This window comes from Gallinula chloropus (genome assembly GCF_964237585.1).
Source record: "Gallinula chloropus genome assembly, chromosome: 15".
NCBI classification, from domain to species: Eukaryota; Metazoa; Chordata; class Aves; order Gruiformes; family Rallidae; genus Gallinula; species Gallinula chloropus.
In genome coordinates this window covers 1,820,755-1,840,849 of record NC_140100.1, presented here as the reverse complement: position 1 = coordinate 1,840,849, position 20,095 = coordinate 1,820,755, and the positions used below count along the sequence as shown (strand labels likewise).

At 45.7% G+C, this 20,095-nt stretch overlaps 2 protein-coding genes across 2 annotated transcripts; one reads left to right on the top strand and one right to left on the bottom strand.

The window, feature by feature from the left end:
• Positions 1-1,240: 1,240 nt before the first annotated feature.
• On the top strand, positions 1,241-11,572 carry TVP23A (trans-golgi network vesicle protein 23 homolog A). Its single transcript, XM_084270853.1, has 7 exons — positions 1,241-1,255; positions 1,344-1,423; positions 5,372-5,516; positions 6,374-6,463; positions 9,552-9,677; positions 10,399-10,525; positions 10,937-11,572. The coding sequence occupies exons 1-7, from the start codon at positions 1,247-1,249 to the stop codon at positions 10,996-10,998; spliced, it is 639 nt and encodes a 212-aa protein (XP_084126979.1). The 5' UTR covers positions 1,241-1,246; the 3' UTR covers positions 10,999-11,572.
• A 286-nt stretch (positions 11,573-11,858) lies between these two features.
• NUBP1 (NUBP iron-sulfur cluster assembly factor 1, cytosolic) lies at positions 11,859-16,685 on the bottom strand (the record flags this gene model as incomplete). The annotated part of the gene is given in 12 exon segments (XM_084270920.1): positions 11,859-12,018; positions 12,350-12,433; positions 13,135-13,237; positions 13,359-13,469; positions 14,041-14,195; positions 14,535-14,625; positions 15,269-15,301; positions 15,793-15,861; positions 16,039-16,175; positions 16,253-16,354; positions 16,435-16,477; positions 16,479-16,685. Coding segments are annotated over 12 exon segments (1,188 nt in total). The 3' UTR covers positions 11,859-11,965.
• Between the last annotated feature and the right edge of the window lie 3,410 nt (positions 16,686-20,095).

The following is a 20,095-nucleotide window of genomic DNA, read 5'->3' as shown; positions in this document are numbered from 1 at the left end:
TTGTCTTGCTCTAATAGCAGGTCTTGTACAAAGCTACTTTCCAATTGATATTTGGAAAGTGTTTACTGTAGCAACTTCTGTATTTACTCAACAGATCCATTCTGGCTTAGTTAGTCTTTTATAAAACACCTAGGAAGTTATTATTTTGCAGGATTATTTAATGCTAGTAGATAGTCAGATCTACAAATCACTACAATTTATCAGATCATCCTTGATCCTCTGCTCAGCTGGCCAGACTACTTCCCGTGATTGTGACACCCTCACCCATATCCTGCAGTTCAGTTGTCTCATTTCCCTTTCCAACTTCCTTAACCGCTGCACAATCCTTCTGCCATTTAAGTAAAAGCAGTTGAAACCTTGAACTAAAGGGTTGAGTTACTCATATTACACTAGTGGTACATCCACAGTGTTATAGTCACACTGGCCTGCCTCCCAAAAGCTGGCCCGCCACAGGGACAGCACAGGGAGTTCGGCCCAGCACTGACAGGGCAACAGGCTGTTGGTGTCAGCTGGAGTCCTCAAACGAGACACGCGCGTGTGCTTCTCATTTCTAGATGTACCTTCACCTTCCTCGCCACTACTTTTTCCTCTTGGGTTTGATCTCAGCACAAGAGCTAAGAAGGCCTGTCCCTGCACTGAGTGTGTTTGGTGAGCAAGCCACCTTCGCCAGTGGAGCGGATACCTTGAAACGCCGAACAGGCTCTGGCTCTGCACAGGCCTCCCGCTCCTCAGGCCCGCGGCACAGCCCGCTGAGGCGGCCGCTCCTCGGGCCCCCGGCACAGCCCGCTGAGGCGGCCGCTCCTCGGGCCCCCGGCACAGCCCGCTGAGGCGGCCGCTCCTCGGGCCCCCGGCACAGCCCGCTGAGGCGGCCGCTCCTCGGGCCCCCGGCACAGCCCGCTGAGGCGGCCTGTCTGGCCGCCCTAAGGCGACCGTCGAGGACCTGGCCGCGGGTGGCGGCTAAAGGCGCGCAGAGACACGCACGCAAGGGAGGACGCAACCCCGCCGGGCCCAGCGTTAGCGCCAGTTTAACCGCGGTTGTCCCGCTCCGAGGCGCTGCCAAGCCTCGAGCACGGTCGCGGCCCCCGGGCGAGAGGAAGAGCCGCGCTCGCCCTCCGCGCCCGGCGGCGCAGGCCCGGCCCCGCTGACGGGCGCATCCTGAGCAGGCGGCAGCACGGACCCTTTTCCGTGAAACACCTCCCGGCCCTGGCAACGGCCGCGCCTGGCAACTGAGTCTCAGGGCCGGAAGATGAAGCAGGTAGAGGCACCGGCGGGCGGTGCGGAGGGTGGGTGGGCGGTGGCGCGGCTCCCCCGGGCCCTCCCTGCTGACGAGCTCCTCGCCGCAGGCGCTGGTGGACGACACGGAGGATGTGTCCCTCGACTTCGGGAGCGAGGAGGAGCTGGCGCTGCGGAAAGCAAAGATCAGGTAACGGCGCGGGGAGCGGAGCGGGCCCGGCCCCGGCGCGGAGGCCTCGGGGTCGCGGCAGTCGCCTGAGGTAACCGGCCTTGGGCAGCCGTTACTGCCTCAGCCGGACTGACGCACCGAAATACGAAACCCCACTGAAACACTTGATAGCCACTTTTTACGGGGAGGCTGTCCAAGCCCTGGAACAGGCTCCCCGGGGAGGCTGGGGAGCCGCGGTCCGGGAGATGCTCAGTGCTGGCAGCCAGCTTCGGCTGCCCGGGCTGGAGCAGCCGAGGCCTGCAGCCCTGCCACCCGCTCCTCGGCTGTGAGCCTGACTGCAGGCTCAGCACCCTGCCTGCCATTGCAAACAGAAAATGTATATTCCCAAAGCCAACATATTACACACACACACACAAAACACCCCAAACCCAACATTCAACACCCCCTCTCTGCCCTCCCCAAACCAAGCAATATTTCTGTTAGAGCTGGAGAAGTGGAGAGAGGTCTCGTCTTCAGCAGAAGCAGCTGTGCAGCAGAGTGCTGTAGCCTTACATTGCACAACCAGCTGAAGGGAAACAGCAAGTTATTTGCGATAAAGCTGCCATGTTTTCCACCACTGGGATGTGATGTTATGTGGAATATAGTACATCTTATCCCTGCAGTTGTTACCCAAGAAAACCCCACCCATTGATCCATCTCATGTCAGGTCAGACAGTGTACCATTCTGTTTCCAGAGGTGTCACTGCAGCTGCATCCACGAGGTCCCAGGTGACAGAACTGTTGTTCCATCAGTGTTTTTTGAGGAATCTCCAGTCAGACTGTCAAGTAAAATGTTATATGTCAAAAGGAATTATACATATGCATGCAATTGCCAATAAACAACTTCAGTTAATATTGTTCTCTTCCCTTTCACCTTGCCCCAGTTTACTCTGGTCCATCACAACATGAGTATTTCTTGTAGGCATCAACAAAGAAAAATAAGAAAGCTTAGCCTAACACAAATGCTAGCTCAAATGCACAAACAAGTCATCACATCTCTATAATTCCTTTGTTTTACTAGTGTCTGGAAAAACATTTCTGTCCATCCTTTGCAACTACATGATGAGTCAGCTGTAAGACAAGCTTAACATTCCTAGAGTTGCTTCTTTCTGTGATTTAGCAGCAGCACACATTTTAAATGAAGACTTATATTTTGGTGCAGACTTGAAGAACATAGCTTGAAGGACTAAACTAAGCTGGGAAATACAGTTTAGGTATTTGTCTTGAAGATGCAAACCACAAATTCAGACTAAATATGAGGTGGAACCACCCTGCAATGTTTGTAGGATAGTCACAGTACCAGCTACTTTAGAGATCAATTCTAAGTGGTTCACACTACCCAGTAACATACACAAGGCATATTGTCAGTAATCCATACTATTAATTGATCCACTTTGGGTAGTTACTTGTTTCATTAGAGACTGCTTTTCTTTCTCTCCCTCATGTGACCATACTAATCTCATACTGAAAAATCTTCTGCTATAGAATACAGAAATGAAACTCCTTACATTTTTCACACTGAAGTTTTTGTTATTTCTGAGGAATCTTGTGCAAACTAGCTTATGCTGCAAAATTCTGGTGTGTTATTAGAGGGCATTAAAAACCTATTCCAATCATTTGTCTTTAGCTTCATGCCAATTTCATATATCCTGAAACTGGTTAACATTTGCATAACCTGTGACAAGTTTCACTTTTGCAGTTCTCTAATGTAAATACAAGTGCACCTTAAAAGCAAAAGTGACTTAGTGGCTACTTTAATGAGAAGGTTAGGAAGAAGATAACTGACACTATCTCCAGTTCATTGCAGTATCAGAACATTAGATCTGGAACAGTCCTACCTGTCCAAGCATGTGATCAGCTCATTTTCAAATCAGCCAGGTAACTGATTATGCCAAAGAGCCTCTTCATTCAAAATTTCCCTCAATAGAGGTATAAAAAGCAACATTTAGAGTGCTGCCTTGGCACTTCTAAGCAGGTACTAGGGAAGATTCTACTGTGGTTCAGTGGTATACCTTAGGGTTGACCCAATTTGATTCTTCATTATGAGATGCAACTAAATTTGTAACAAATCATTCCCATCCTAATAGGCATCATGCTTGTAAACTGAACAGAGCTTATTATGGCAAGATAAATAGCAATCATCTAGCCTCAAGGCTCCAGTTCTACACTGTATATATGTTTAGATGCAAAGAATTAACTAAAAGCCCAAGCAAGTGGGTTGCTCTGCTTTCAGGAGCAAATGCATGCAAAGCAGAGACAGTGCAGAGTTTTAGTTAACTTTATCCTTTACTGGATTTGAAAAATAATAAAAAAGAAGTTACCATGCTTTAAAGTCCATACCATCTTCCATTAGTACAAAGAAGCCATGTTAGTTTATACAATTTCTTAATGCAATCCTATTTCTGGAAATAATTTTTATTTTAAAAAAAGGGTAATGCACACTTGAATTCAACAGAAATCCATTCACTTAACATGTAAAGTTTGTTTCAAAAAGCTTGCAGATGGTTTAGCTTCAGAGAGGAGCTACAGTTGCTACCTGATATAAGGAAGTGAACAGTTTATTGACTGCATTCTGTTGGTTTCAGATTTTTAGGTATTTTTAAAGTGTAAATCAATGGAAATTTTGTGAGATTGAGAATCGTTCCACAAATGAGGTACAAGTGTTGATATCTCTCCATATTCCTCCCCTAGGGCAAGAACCTGCAAGTCTGTGGCTTTGGCTTGGCTAGCCTTATCCATGTGAGAGGACTGATATTCTGTAGTCTCCATAAGCATTTAGCACTGTAATAAGTGTGAGCCTCTTGCTTGTGTACAGTTTTTGAATAAACACCCTTCAAAGTTCTATGTCAGAACAGATCCAGCATCCAAACAGTAATTCAGCTGACTTCCAAAATGAAGTACTACTCCAAAGTTACTTTCACTTTTGAAGCACTGTTGTTGTTATGTAAGCCTGCTCTACCCTGAAGTCTTTTAGGGTTCAGAGCTAGAAATAGCTTATGTTGACACAAGATAGCACTTACATACAGAACTCTTGCAGCCTCTTGAACAAGATCAAGACTTGAAGTAGTGAAATGCTGTCTGGTTTTGACAGCTTTCTCTCTGCTTTACCCACCCACCTGCTCAGGGCAGAAAAAGATCCTTTTGCATAAAATGTCACATGTTGAGTTTTAAGTCAGAAGAGGTTGTTCAAAAGTTTGAGTTTAGCATAAGCATGATTAGCTGTAAATATATAACTTTATAATTCATTATAATATTCTCCAAGCCTCTCTTTTACTGTACAGGGCAATATTCCATACCATGCAGTTCCTTCTTCCACTGAAATTCCCCTTTATTTTGTCAGAGACTAAATTTTGTTTGATGAACAAAGCACAAATATCAAGTGAAATCAATGAAAATTCATTCATAAGAACTGTTAGATTCCCAAATTGTGCTCCCTCTGTAAAAGGAAGTGCTTAGTTTCAGACATTACATATGAAGGTTTGTTTACACCCAACAGCTCTTTTCTTTTTCTCCAGAGTTCCTGTTCTTGTTCTCAGAACAGTTCTGAAAGGCCTGAGATCAGTCTCCATTGCAATGCTGATTTATTTCATGAAGTCGTGAGGATTTTAGGGTAGTGTTGAACACAACCACTAAGTGCCATCATGCAGGACCAAAGAAACTGGGGAAGTTCTCTAGATTATTGGTCAATCTTTGAGAAAGTTTTGATGCAGACAACATAATCCATCGTTTAGCTTTAGGTTGAAGGATGGCAATTGGAAATCCTAGTGACCTACATCAACATATGAAATAACAGCAGCTACAAACCGAAATACCACTATAGACTAGAAATAGCTGTGTGTTATACTCTTACACTACATTGTTAGCAAGTGCTGTCACACTCCTCCTTGTCCCATGAACTCTCCTAAGTGCTCTCTGTTTTGTTTATTCTAGGCACCCACTGGCTACCTTTTTCCACCTGTTTTTCCGAGTGAGTGCTATTGTTACCTACTTGTTCTGTGACTGGTTCAGCAACAGCTTTGTTGCCTGTTTTGTCACTATTCTCCTCCTTCTATCCTTTGACTTTTGGTCAGTTAAGGTAAGATGACCCTGAATAGTAGTTACCTTTGAAAGTATGTTGTGTGCCATTAAATAAAAAAGGAACCATGTACCCACAGAAGTGACAAAACCATTGTGATCTGTCCAGTTATTGTCAGGCCTATTTGAATTAGGACATTTATATATCTTAGTTACTGTTTTATCACCATGTTCTCTGTGGCTCATGGGAGATACTCATATGGTAAGAACATTGCCTTGCCACAGGTGGATTGTTGGTAAGTTTTTCCCCATTAAAAAACCAGAAATAAAGTACTCCTGGCTTTCAGGAATGGATGCTGAAGGGTGTCCAAAGCTGTAATACTCTGCCCAGAAGGGAGCCAGGCTATGGCACCAGTGTCCTAATCATGTACAGGCAGGTGGCTCAGGCCAGTCTGAATCCCAGGGGCTTCATGTGAGGAAACAAGGCTTTTGTTTGGTAGAAGTGAAGCATTGATGCATTTCCAGGATACTGAAAACTTGCAGTATTCATCTGGCTGCAGCAGTATTTGCTTAATTTGCTTGATAGCTTACGTGCTTATAATTTACCTTCAATTTTTAAGTGGGTTTTTTTTTTCCCTCTCTCTTACTGAGGAAATTTGTTTAGTGGGGGCTTTTCCACCTAATCTCTTAGAGAGTCTGCATCCTGTAATTTCTTACCTAAATCAACATTACTGTGTTATCATATTAGAATGAGAATAGGGCTCCAAATCTGTAGTAATTCATCCATCCTTAATGGCCCTTGTGCTCAAGCTGGCAGAGCTTTTAGAACCGATTTTAGGTTTTGACATGCTTGGGGTTTTAATATTAGTCTGACAAGTTACACAACTGATTAATGCAAATAATTGTTTCTTTAACTAGAATGTGACAGGAAGACTCTTGGTTGGTTTGCGTTGGTGGAACCAGATTGATGAAGATGGAAAAAGCCACTGGGTGTTTGAAGCAAAAAGGGTAAGTATGTTAATAACAGCAGCACAGGACAAACAGAATCCATAGCATGAGCTTTACAAGCTTTCCTAAGACAAATAAAGTAACAAATAGAGCACCTTTGTAACAGTTACTTTTTATCCAGCTTCTATAGAGGATACTGTCAGTGTTCAGTTCCAAGCACACGGATTGGCACATCCTGGAAGCATTCTGAACAGAACTGGTCTCGCAACATTGTCATCATGTGCATCAGCAGAATAAACACCCATAGCATGGTACTGTTGGTATGAAATGACTCTGCTAGTTCTATTTTATTTTCTAGTGAGAACACCTTGTAATAAACACATCTTCATCACAACGTGGAATCCTCTTCTGGAGAGATCTATGTTGAAAGTGATGCTGAACAGTGCCAGTTCAGTGTTTTAAAAATAATGTTTTAGTTCTGCTCAAAGACTATGCTGGGGAAGAGAACCCAGATCACAACAGAGTGTTCTGATACTGCTAGTGCTCCCCCAAACGCCCTGAGCAAAAAAAGCAGTGAAACAGCACCGGGTTCTGGGTTTCACTTGCTAACGCGAGTTGCAAGTGGTTGACTGCAGGGCCTTGGTTTCACTTGCTAACGGTATCCCCAGAGCTCCCTTGAGGCAAGAGCCTGGCCGAGCAGCGCTTCAAGAGCAGCTCACTAGGACGTTTCTTTCAGGCAAATCCAGCTGTGCTGGCAGCCTGAGTGCTGAGCCCAGCGTGAAACCCTTGGTGTGCCGGTCTGCACTGCCCTCTAGCAGCCTGTGGCCGCCTGCACCAGGAGCCCAGCCAGGCCGGTGTGTGACCCGCAGAGCAGGGCTGCACAACAGGCAGAGGATAAGAGATGTCAGAGTTCTGCTTGTGTCCTGAGACCCGAAGAGACAATGTAGGCAAGCCTACAGGAAAGCAAACCAGGCGGCTTTCAGAGTTTCTCAGTTTCATCAAGTCAGGACAGTAAGCAGCAGTTTTCATGACACTTAAAAACAATGACATGTATAAAATGACCTCACCTCAAAATTACTGTAAAGCAAACAAGTCCAGCTCAGCTGTTACAGCTTGGTAACTAGCCTAGAAACTTACAGTTGACTCACCTGTGTGGGCTAAAGCTTTCCAAAAAAGCCTGGCAAATCACAGAAGGTAGGGGTAGGAAAGGACTTGAGGAGATCATTTAGTTTGCCCCCTTGCTAAAGCTCAATTAATTTGAGAAATCATAGTACCACAAGAAGGAATGTGTATGGGTGCATTGCATTTTTGTAATGGCTTAGCTACAAGAAGTACTTTGTCATGGTAAGGGCTGGGAATACACAGATTCTCTTACTTCCCAGAGTCAGGCATTCCCCACCTCCTTCAGCCATCCTGCATCAACTTTATAAGTTTTATGAGTGAATTTACTTAGAAATACTCCAAGTCACTCACCAACAATGAGCAGCTAATTCCTGGTGGAGCAGAGATTCTCCTGTGAAACCCTGTCCTCTGGTGGGTACTGCTGGAAGTAATTCTTCCAAACACCACAACCCCTCTCTCTTTTCTGCAGCCTTTTGTAATCTTGCTCATCAAGTTAACTAGATCTTTTAGGTGTGTTCTCAGGTGTATTGACTTTTTTTCTCCTAAATAGTGCTCATGCAGCATCACTGTTGGGTAATTTGTCAGTGATTTGGTATACAGGTGACTAAACCCTTCTATTGACTCAGAACACCTGTCTTTCTGTACCTATGAAGGCACAGAACCATTCTCTGGATCTCTGCAATATCACTGGTTTAGAGGATCGTTGAAAAAGTTATACTCCTCATAATTATTGTAGCTTTCAGTGTTTTGTTAGTCAAGGTAAGGTAACTTAACTGTATTTGGGTGCCATTGTTTGCATCATGATGGATGAGTTGTTTTTATATGGTGAATTCAAGATACTGAAAATGAACGAAAAGGCTTTTCAGTCTTCAGAGTGGAAGAGTCCACAGGGCTTTCTTTTTCCACTTGTGAAGCTTGTATTTCAGAAGCTGCCTCCAATGGTGGTTGAGTAGTCTGAGGCTTGGAGAGAGATTCTGAATTCTGGTCTCCTGGCAAAGATCTGAACTTTCTGAAGAAATTTCTTTCTTTGCCTTCTTTTAAGGGTTGGGAGTTAACAACAAGCTGTGTAGACAGAGACATGTGAGTTGTGCTGACCTGAACAAATCCTCAACCAGGGCTTTTTGCAGCCTGCTTGGTGTTTCTTTGTTCTCTCTGACAAATGGGAACAGACCACTGTCAATGGCGATGCCTCTTTCGGAGAGATGCCAGTGGTTGCTTTAGTGTCCAACTATGCTGCACAGAATTCTCTATTACAGAAGAGGCATAGTTCCTAGTTTATGGAGTATCAGTGGACTTCCTAAGCAAAACTCAAGTATTAGTTTATGTAATAGAAAATTAAGCTTCATGCAAGGTCTAAATTAAGCTAGGAAAGCAAATGCTTTTAGGAAAGTGTATGGAAATGGGCACCATTATAACATTTGCATTGTCTGAGCTGGAACCAACTGATAAATCCTATCTTTAAAGGTTGCTTAGTAGCACTTGCAACAGCTTATTACAATTTCCACGTTAGAGATGATAGTTTTTTTTATACTGGACTGAATTTTTCCCCTCATGCTTTTGATCTGTGAACAAGGTGCATGTCATGAATCTACACCAGACAGTGACCTACTTGCACTGAGGTTTTGCTTCCAACACTGTCTTCTGTTTCACCCTTTGCTAAGGCCTGGGTAAAGTTTGGAACTAATTTAAAAGCTACCTTTGTATTTCTGCAGTTTAAAAGCAATTATCAGTGTAAGGGGACTTTGTGAAATAGTACTAATCTGTAGTGTTAGTGGGAGCTGTCATTGACTAAATGAATAATTATCTCATTAAATGTCAAGATCAGGACATTTTGAAGAGAAAAAGATGGCCATACAGTAGGGCAGCAGGCACAAAGCTACTTCTCTTACTTAGTCTTCTTTCCGTCCATATAATAAGTGAAATTTGGGTAAAGAAGTAATTTTGTCTATTCCTCCTTCTCTCCTGATTTGTTATTTCTTCTGGATTTTGTCTTTGTGACTAGTAGTTTCAATAATTTTCCTTCTAGGTGCCTGCAAAAGCTGCCTCAACAGAAGCTGAAGCTCGAATCTTTTGGCTTGGGCTCATTATCTGTCCAGTTATTTGGACAGTATTTTTCTTTAGCACCTTGTTCTCTTTAAAGCTGAAATGGCTGGTAAGTCTGGGGCTACTGAAATACCTACAGCTGACAGAGGGGAAAACCCAGATCCATTAGTTTTGCAGCAGTCTGTGTACCAAATCTACCAACAGTACAAAAATTCCCCTAATAGCCTCAGTGAATCTGTTTTCTGCAGTCACACCCTGCACTCTAGAACAGATTAGTAATTTTTAGCCCCACTTTGGCAAGGTCATTGGGTGTCAGTCAGCTCCTTCATCTAATTTGAGAACAGTAAGTGATTGGCAAAATTACAGATTGCTTTGTAACTGTAGCAACTTCATTTCCCCAGCTTATTCCAGTCAAAGGAAACTAACAGGAGAAGTTTAAAAAAAAAAGAATGAACCAGTGATGCTAGTTTTCAGTTTTGGGACTTGAATGTTACTTGCTCCCAAAAGTAAGGATTTTTTATCTCTGGTACTGTTCCCTTTTGAAAGAACCAGTATCATAGTGCTTAAAACCTTGGCAAATTGAGCTAAATGTATATATTTTATAATGGCTGCACTTATAACCAGTCTACAAAACCATGACACATTTTGTAGAGAGGAATTTGACATGATTGATCCCTGACTCATGAACTGTTTATTATTGAAAGGGATATCCCTCTCTTGTAGCACGTATGTATATCTAGTTTATGTACATAAACACAGAGGTGTATATACATTCTACATGTTCATATATAGCAGCGTATTTGTCCGGCTGAACTCGTGTTTCTCCACAGGCTCTTGTGATAGCTGGGATCTCCCTTCAGACTGCTAACTTATACGGCTACATCCACTGCAAATTATGGGGACAGAAAAGCAGCAGAGTGACTTCAAGGTTTTTTGTCACAGCAGAGGTTCCCAAGAGTAAGTATGGAGTTGGTCTGTCAGCTCCAGCCTGTGAAGTATCACATCCTGACCCGCCTCATGCTGCTGGTTTTGTCTCTTTCTGGGTCTTCATTCCCAACATAACCCCAGGCAGGCTATCTTGGTTTCCCAGTAAGCCTCTCCTGCACAACTCATCCCTTGTCACACAGTTCTGTGTTTGGAAGCCTGCTGAAGCTTCACACCAGAGCTGCTCCCAAGTCCCATGAGTAAAGCCCTCTGAGTTAAATCCTCTGAGATGTGCCTGAGCAGGTACTGCAATGCCTCTGCCTAGCACAGCCAGAGAGCCCTGTTCAGCCCTCAGACTTCCACCAGGCTCTTCCCTGCTTTTTGTGAGAGATTCCTCTGTGCTAGGTTGTGCTAACACCCATGCTTCCTGCATTCATTCTACAGGACAGACCCGGAGAATTTCAGAAGGCCCCACTGAAGAACCTGGGAAGTCAGGCACTAGGTAATCCAACAAGAAAGAGGTACAAGGAGGAGCAGCAGAAATGCCCATTTATGAAAGCTGTTCTTCATGTGAACATATATTGGTAAAGCTCTTCTGAAACTATGCCTGCATGAAGTAACAAGGACTCTGTCATTTGTGTTTGCATCTTCAGCTTCTGAAAGGGTTAGAGCCTGTGTTATTTATAAGTTTCATCAACAAGTTGCTTGTATAGGCACAAAATGAATGTTTACTGTTTACACCCAGCACACTTCAAAAAAATATGTCAACTAACCTGAAACTGCTGGGTTCCCCTAACCAAAATTAGAATGTAAGCAAAAGACAATACTAATTTAATTTTGGAGCAAAAAAAATCAACAAAATCAAACTGCCTTTCTGTCTTGTAAGCAATACTGATTTCTCAAGCCTTTAATTCCTCGATAGAAAAGAGGAATTACAATCACAAAGGGCCTCTTGGACACCAAATGTTTATTTTTTCATCTTCAGGCTTAGGGTCAAGTACCAACAGTCATGTCACACACACACAGCTCTCGTGGGAAGCAGTTATGTATGAATAGTTAAAGTGTTAATCTTATTCTGATACCAGTAATAAACAAAATATTGTACTATAATTTACCTGCCTAAACTCTAGGGTTTTATTTTAAAACTGATGACAATTATTTAAAAAAGAGACACTGCTACACTGAGTTTCACTTTAAATACAGGTATTTTTCTTACCAACAACACGGGCTACAGACTGCACCTGCCTGAAGGCTGTTTTATACCTTCCTAGCAAGCTTTGGAAAATTACAGAAGCTACATTTCTGGAAACTACAGGAATCTAGAACTATTGGGAAAAAATGCAACACTGAAGCAACAACATTTATATTAAGAATTTATTTGCAATATACAAAAAGAATACATTCTATTAAATCAAGGCATAAATTACTTTTTGATAATTAAACAAGAGCTACATTCCTGTTCCCATTCATAGATCAGATGATCTTTTCTTCTTGAAGTTGGTGCTGATCACAGTAGTCCTGAATTCCTGCAAAGACAGAGAAAAAGTAATACAAGTCATATTGCATGTGTGCATCAGGAGTCAGTTATTGCTGCAGCACTCTGTCCCCTCCTGGTACAAACAGCACAAGCTGGGTCTTTAGCACAGTGAAAACGGCTTCAGGAATTTCTCAGCTGTTTGTATGTTTGAACTGCCCATCACTGGCTCTGTAGGGAGTTTTGTATTTGTCATTTTCATAACTGCCATGTGCATCTGCTCTTCTCTATGGTCTGTGGCAGGATAATGTAGTTCTGTTTAGCACAGAGCAGGAGTGCTCAGAACTGAGAGGATTCACGTGCACAGAGATTTTCTGACTTACTTTGAATGATGTTCCTGTAAGATGATGTAGCTGGAGACTCAGGCACTTCGGACAGGAAGGACTGGCCTTTGTCACAACTTTTGCCTTGAAAGACAGGGAAAAATGTGAAAGTGAAGCAATGGGAAAAGCTGGACTTCATTTTACCCTTAATCCCACTGCCACTTACACCCTCCCAAAGAGCTACTTGCATCTATTTCTTTCAAGAAGCCCTGTGTCAGTAGTGTAACTAGAATGACAGCTACAGTTTACAAAGGAATACTTCTAGAAACCTTCAGTCATTTTGGAAGTTCTGACCTGTTCCCTGATACCATTAAATCAAGTATCAATTGCTAATAGCCACTGGGCAAGGAACCAATCCTTCTCACTATCCACAACAGAACGTGGGTGAGGGCAGTAATGGTGAAGCTAAAGCTCTGGTTTTAATGCTCAGTGTCTGTAAGATGCTGTTCTTCACAGTGGTAATGGTTTTATTCTGTCTGTACTCCCAGGTGACTACGCCAAGGAGAAAGACATGTTGCACTTTGTGATTATACAGCAGAAAAGACACATCATCTAATCTTAATCATGATTAAGTTTCAGGCTAAGGAAATTATCCTAGCATGCTTCCCTCTTGTCACACCATGCTATGCTTCGGTCCCAGTAACTTTGGGCTCAAAGACAGTGCTCTATCTAGAAGTAGGCATTTACCTAAAAGACAAAATGTTTAATACTGTAATTTATCAGCCTCCAAATCAGGATTTTCCAGTACCAACATCAGTATAGGAGGAAAATCTTGTTCACTTTACCTATCTGGGGATCCAGAGGCACTTTACCCAGGAGGGAAATGTTTAAGTTCTGGCACATCTTCTCTGCACCTCCAGTTGTTGGGGGAAAGATCTGAGATTCATTCTGGGACAACATGAAAATGAAAGCATTGCAGTTCTGAGCACAAGGCATCCTTGGAACAGTGCCTCCATACAAACAACAGGGAGATTCTGTACAAAACCCAGGGAGAAGCAGACAGCCTTACCTTACACTTGGGGCACACAAAGCCACTCATGTTTTCCACAACACCTATGATTGGCAGCTTCACTTTATGGCAGAAGTTGATCTCCTTGCGAACATCCTGAAGCGATACTTCCTGCAAGTGTGAGGAAACACAGCTACCCAGGCTGCAGTGCTTTGGTGCTGGACACGTTAAGGTCCATCCTTAGAGCTACTTTTAAAAGGTTTATGATGAGTTCTTGCTGCTCTTTTTTAGTCTGAAGAACATAAACCTGTTTCGTGCTCTAGCAACAGTTCTATGGGCAGCAACAGTGCAGGTACCACGGGTCTAACCAACTGAGTGTGGCTGTTCTGAAGTCTGGCTTCCCTCTAGTAACTCTTAGTGACTGCCCAACATGAAGCCACTGGTGAGTGAATTACAAGTTTGCAATGATGTGAACTCTAACCTTAAAGAATGAGATTAAATACTTCACTTGCCTTCCACCCACAGATCACAACAGCTTTGATTGTGAACTACTCAGTGGTTTAGTGACCTGCTCCACCAAGACTCCCAGCTAACTCACAAAGCAGCCAGCTGCAGGCACAAAGCCAACAAGTCAGCTCCCTTCATTTGTACCACTGTTTCTCTGAAGCTAACCAGAGACTCTAACCCAAGGATTGGCTTTAAGTGCCACAATCCTTCTGCCCATGGAAAGGAGGGTCCATACCTGAGGAGTAGTGATGATAACAGCACCATCTATGTGCGTTGCACTGAGATACTGCACAATGGACAAGTGCTCATCTGATGTTCCCGGAGGGGTATCTATGATCAGGTAGTCAATTTCACCCCAGTCCACATCGCGAAGAAACTGTTTAATCAACCCTAAAAGAAAAGAATATGAAAGACCCAAAAAAAGAATCTCCCTCTAGTTCAGATTTTAGGGTCTATTTCAAATTTTAGGGTCTAATTATGCAGATTCTTCTAGTTTGTCAACTTCAGTACAGAAATGCTGATTTTGCCAAGGCTTAAAACCCCTCCCAACAATACAACATCTGACCACCTAGCTTCATCCCATGAGAACATTCAACTAAAGAAAACAAGTAACCATCCACTCGTTTTGTCCTGTAGCTTACTATGCTGTATTTATGTTCTAACAAAATACACTCAGGGTACCAAATCCTTCAAGTACATAAACAGCTGTTGAAAACGTTTGACACTCACCATTCTTTTTTGGTCCTCTCCAGATGACAGCGTCGTCAGGACTACTAAGTAAAAACCCCACAGACATGACACCTAAGTTTTCTTCCACATACTGAAAAAGAAGCAGAGAAAGTCAGCAAAGCACACGCAGCAATAAAGAGAGAATAGACAAAACAAAGACCCAGAGTTTACAAAAAAGCAGCAGTTTTGGGGGTGGGGAAACAAGAACCATGGAGATGGTGTAAGGATAAAAGCAGCTTTCCCTATCAGCATCAAGCTGTCTCTTAACAGTGTGCATACTAAAAGTGGTCTTGAGGCAACCAACACCCCTGCAAAACCTTCCTTGCATTTTCTAGAGATTAAAGGGTTTTTTGTTGGGTGTAAGATACTTTTTGTCGGCCGCTGAAAAGGTGAGATACTGTGCACCTGCATGCTAACCAAAAATAATGGAATCAAGAAACTTGTATGTATTGCCCACAGCACAGTAGGAAAGTCAGTTGACAAGAGACACTTAAAATAATGAACCTATCTCAGCAATGTAGCATTATTAGATTAACAAAGGAAGTTTAACACTCTGATCTACACAGCCTGTATAGGGATCCTATAGAATGACAAATATTCCATAGAATCTGATCATTTACATAATTAGAAAACCAGCAGTATCCCTGCTCCTCCCTCACTCATTTTCACATTAGAAGGCAGTGCCCAACCCAAACAAACCCAGCAAACTCTCTGAAACAGTGATATCAGCTCACCACTGGGGACCAGCCCGATCCGCTCTGATGAACCTGAAAATTGAAGCAATACATAAAACTGCATTAGAAATAACTACAGATGTTGGACAAGACCTGAGCACAAGTCAGAACCGGACACATCACTATCCTGCCTGCAGGTACAATGTACAATGCCGACTTAAAACTGGCAGAAGGGCCAGATCTCCATTACTGAGTAGTAACTGTTCAAGCCTTCTGCAAGCAGGTTACCCCAATGTTATATTTTTATATAAAATAAGTATCTAGGGCTGATAATTGCTTAAGTTTTAAGTAGTCATGATGGTGAGGCTGATATGCAGCAACAGTTGGTTTGCAGAACCGGTCACCCTGAAAGCAGGAAACCCTTTTACAAGCTGAATTATGCTGAACTGCCCCATCTCACCTCTTCTACCTGCTGCCACAGACACCTCCCAACACACGGTCCCTTCAGAAGCTCTACCAACCCCAAAACGTCACCAGAGAACTGCGCAGAAACCCTTGATCAGCGCGTCAGAGCTTTCACCTACCTGCTCCCCTTCTAGACCCATCATTTTAGGGATGGACGGCCCACAGATGTCTATGTCCAGCAGAGCCACCTGGAAAACACACGGACCGGCCCCCGCCCCACTAGAAACGACCTTCCCGGGGCCCTTCCAAAGCCTAAGCCGCGAGAGGTGGGGAACCCGGGTGAGCTGCCCCAGTCGGGCCGCGGGGCAGGACCCAGGGGCTCCTCCCGCCCGCGGCCCGGGCCCCCGCCTCCCGCCCCCACGCACCTGCTTGGCCTCGTCCGCCGCCAGCCCGCGGGCCAGGAGGGCGCTGAAGGTGCTCTTCCCCACGCCGCCCTTGCCGGACAGCACCAGCACCTTGTGCTTCACCGAGCGCAGCCGCTCCCGCAGCTCCGCCGACTCCGCTGCGGGGCGACACGGCCGGGGTCAGCTCTGCCCGCCCGCCCGCGCCCCCGCGCCCGCCCCCCGCGGCCTCCCTTACCCGGGTCCGGGGCGGCGGCGCCGGCCGCGCAGAGCCTCTGGTTGGGGCAGCCCTGGCAGGCGGCGGCGCTGCCCGCGCGGGCGCTGCCGGTCCCTGGGCAGTCTGCAACAGACAACGAGAGCTGGGACGCGAGCGGCGGGCAGGAGAGAGGTCGGTCCGCCCGGCCCCGCAACACCGCTCACCCTGCGGCGGCTTCTCAGCCGCTGCCTCGGCCATGGCCGCGCCGCTGCGTCACCTCCGCCGGGCGCCGAGGGGGCGGGGCTGGGAACGGCAGCCGCGTGCCGCGCGCGCGTGCACCGGCGCTAACCGCTGACCACCAGGGGGCGCTCTGCGGCAGGGCAGGACGGGGGCGCGAGGCTGCCGCAGTCTCAAGCGGCCGCAGCTCCTCCCCGCCAGCTGCGTCCCTCCCCGGGAAGGGCGGGAACCGGGACATCGGGGCTCTTGGGGTCCCGCAGCCGTGCGGCCCTCGGCGAGCTGCCAGCGCCGGGCGCGGCAAAGGGCTGTCAGGCGCTTGAGAGGGCGGGTTCGGGGCAGGTGAGCCGGGCGAGCCGTTGGCGACAGCGGCACCTCTCGGAGGCCACCCCGACCGGAAAGCTCGCTGGAGCCGCCGCAGGGAGACGCGATGGCCGCTGGCGCCGCGCGCCCACCCGGGTCCCGGCCGGTGAGGTCAGCAGCGCGCGGCCGGGCGCCCCGGCAGCCGCGGATGGGCCCGAGCTGCCGCTTACCGCGCCCGCAGAGCGCTGCAGCCCGGCCGGCGGTCCCGCTCCCGGGTGATGTGTAACCCGCTGAGCTGACGCCGAACGCATCCGTTCCGTTCCTCGCCGGGGCACTGGGGATGCTGACAGGGTGGGTACAAGCACTGGGGGGATTATTCTGCCTTAACTCGGCCAATTAACTTCAGGAATGTAAAAATTAAAGCAGTCAGCAATAAATTAGTTCTCCAACCCCAGGCAGCGTGCACCAGCCTGAGATGTGATCAGGAGCTCATTACTGGCCCCTCGTCCCCAGTGCTGCTCCCCTTCCTGCCTCCCCTGGCCTCATCCTCTCCTCCCAGCCCGAGAACTTGCAGATGATGGTTCCTTGTGCTGCTGGTCAGCCCCACACAGACCATACGCCCTGAAAAGCTGTGCCAGTGGCTGCTGGAACACTGAAGCACCCAAAGAGGCCCACTGAGAAGCCCCAGCAGGGGATACACCGTCCCAGCACTCAGCAAAGGACGATGCCTGCCTCAAGCCACTTCAGTCTCATGAGCACTGAATCACAGAACCACAGCCAGTCTCCTGAGCAGGAAAATGTGTTTCCAAGATCTTTGACAACCTTTTCGCCCTTCACTTTCCCGTCACCTCTGCGTGAAGTTCTTGCAGTGCTGTTAGGATCAAAGCCATGCAGACTCCCAACCACTGCAGCCACAGCAGTGGCCGCCTGCATGGCCGTCAAACTCGGGTAACACAACACATCTGTGTTCTTCAAAGAAGTTTCCAGTTTGTCTCTGGGAGACGTGTACAATGGGTACAACCTCCAAACAACCCCTCTCGTGGTTACCTCCTGTGAGACATGGGGCAGTGCCCAGGTGTTCCAGTTTAAAAACCATTGATGGGAACTCAAGCTTGAAAGAAAGGCAGGTCAGGGCAGTGGAACAGAGGAGCTGTGAGCAAACCAGCACAGCTCCTGCTCACAAAGCCTCTTTCTATTGCTTTGCTAGAGGGTGCTGTAAGAAGAGTATTTTTCTGATCTCTGAGCCCGAAGTATTCCCATTTCTAAGTGATTAGTCTCAAAATTTGACTGTTTCAAAATAAATGTTTAAGTTACTATTTAAGGCAATCTCACCTTGGAAACACAATACACAGAAAAGACTATTCTGCTATTATCTGTAAGTACCAGCACATCCTGGTGTTAAATCTGTCCTTTTGAGAGAAAAATTATGCAGAAATACCTTTTTATGAATACTCAAAACAACTGCAAGTTTTGTAGAAATAGCACTGTGGCCAATAAAAATCAAACAAAGCCCATCCACAAAAGCTTCTGAATGACTACCCACCTCCCCAAAAAAGCCAGAAAAAAAATAATCTTAAAATATGTTTAGTTAGGGTTTTAGAGTTCAGCCTCTGCCTCTTAGCCATTAATAAACAGGCTATTGCCCAGGCTCCATTCCAAGTGTATTTATTCCTCAGGTACCTGCTCGTCACCACATCACACGCGTACGACTCCTGCACTCACTGCTCAGTAATTCGCCTCTATGGGAAACTAATGGCCAAAAATGTTCTGTGGAAACAGATCCAAATGTTTAAGCAAATTCAAATGTCAGGTGGGAGGAACCAGCCAGCCAGATCCATCTGAGGGGTTTATATTGCACCTCCCCTATGAAAAAGCTGGCGCTGCTTCAGGCCGGTGCTTCCTCTCACACACATGGATTACGTTCACTGAGGTCAGCAGGACTGTCCACGTTTTAAACTGAGGTACTTGTTCAAATGTTTTTCTTTTGGGGCCAGCAGATCATTTCCCATTCCTGAGGTCGTACAGTACATTCCCCACAAAGACACCAGAAAGGAAAAGCACCCCCCTCCCAGAGACACCAGGGCTCTTCTTGCAGGGGCATCTGGGCAAAATACGGGGTTTCTACAGCCTCGGAGTCGGGCTGAGCTCAGTGGTGAACTCTGCCAGCACTCTTGCAGTCGCTCATGCTCAGGAATAACTTCACCCTCCTGGGCAGCTGCTGAGAATTAGCTCCACTGGTTACTGCAAGGGAAGGTTTACTGAGTGAGTGAATGTTTGCAGTTCCCATCTCACCCTGTTTAGACAGCCCAGGCTGGTGCCTGCCCCACTGTGCGTGGCTCCCCTGCCTGCACCTCGCCTCCCTCCAGTGAGCACGTACATCAATACGTACTTCAAATGTTGTAAGAAGATAAATTTAACTTACAATGACCCTTTACTTAAAATTACCTTTCCTTTCTTTTCCAGCTGGGGTGTAATGTGCTACCTTTCTGAGGCAGGATGTGCTGTAATGCAATGTGTATAAATACATACAGGTTTCATTTCCCCTGATTCAATGAAATGTAATAATGCTGAACAGATTGTTGTAGAGGTAGCTTGAGACAATTAATATAACTTTAATTTGTGTACTTTAAGAAGAGAGGAAAGCATCCAGCCTTCATCCCTGGAGACCACTGGAAGACCCCCCGAGTGTCGCTGAGCACGCTCTATCCGTGAGGAGTTAATATAAATGACTTCTTGGAAATAATTGGCATAACCCTGCCTTTTCTTAGAAATTATAATGAATATGTGTAGTTAATCTGTATAAATGTGAGAAATTTGTCTTTAATCACAGCACACACTAGGAGGAGTGATCCCTTGTGTGCCCAGCATTGCAATAAAGACTACCTGCTTAATAGTCACCAAGGCTATCGAGTTTTGATTCTGGCTTTCTGAGGCATCACCCCAAGTCAAAAAAGGTTAACAAGCTGTTTCATAATTATATGTCTGGAGAAGAAGAAACAATGGTAGTTGTCTTTGCATTCAAACTAGAATAAGTCTGTGCTGGTGTAAGGACTCTTAGCATAGAGAAATACAGTGCCTGATACAAGGAATTATTTATGTTCCAAATTCTCAGCACAGCAGATGGGTCACGGTGCAATTCTAGAGCACTGGATCCCAGAAACAGATTTTTTGCCAGAAAGGCCAGAAGGCTAAAGGAGAAATTAGAACAGTTCTCTGAGCAGTTACTCAACAGTTTAAACTGGAGAAAAGTCATCATTAGAGGAAGGTCTCTACTGTCTTTTACACTCTTTATGGGAGATGCATACAGCTGAGGGGAAGACTAAAGCCCAAGGTAGCTACACTATTTTT

Coding starts and splice junctions, on each gene's coding strand:
- TVP23A (XM_084270853.1), top strand. Junction 1,424..5,371: donor CTGCGGAAAGCAAAGATCAG/GTAACGGCGCGG, acceptor TGTTTATTCTAG/GCACCCACTGGCTACCTTTT. Junction 6,464..9,551: donor GGGTGTTTGAAGCAAAAAGG/GTAAGTATGTTA, acceptor TTTTCCTTCTAG/GTGCCTGCAAAAGCTGCCTC.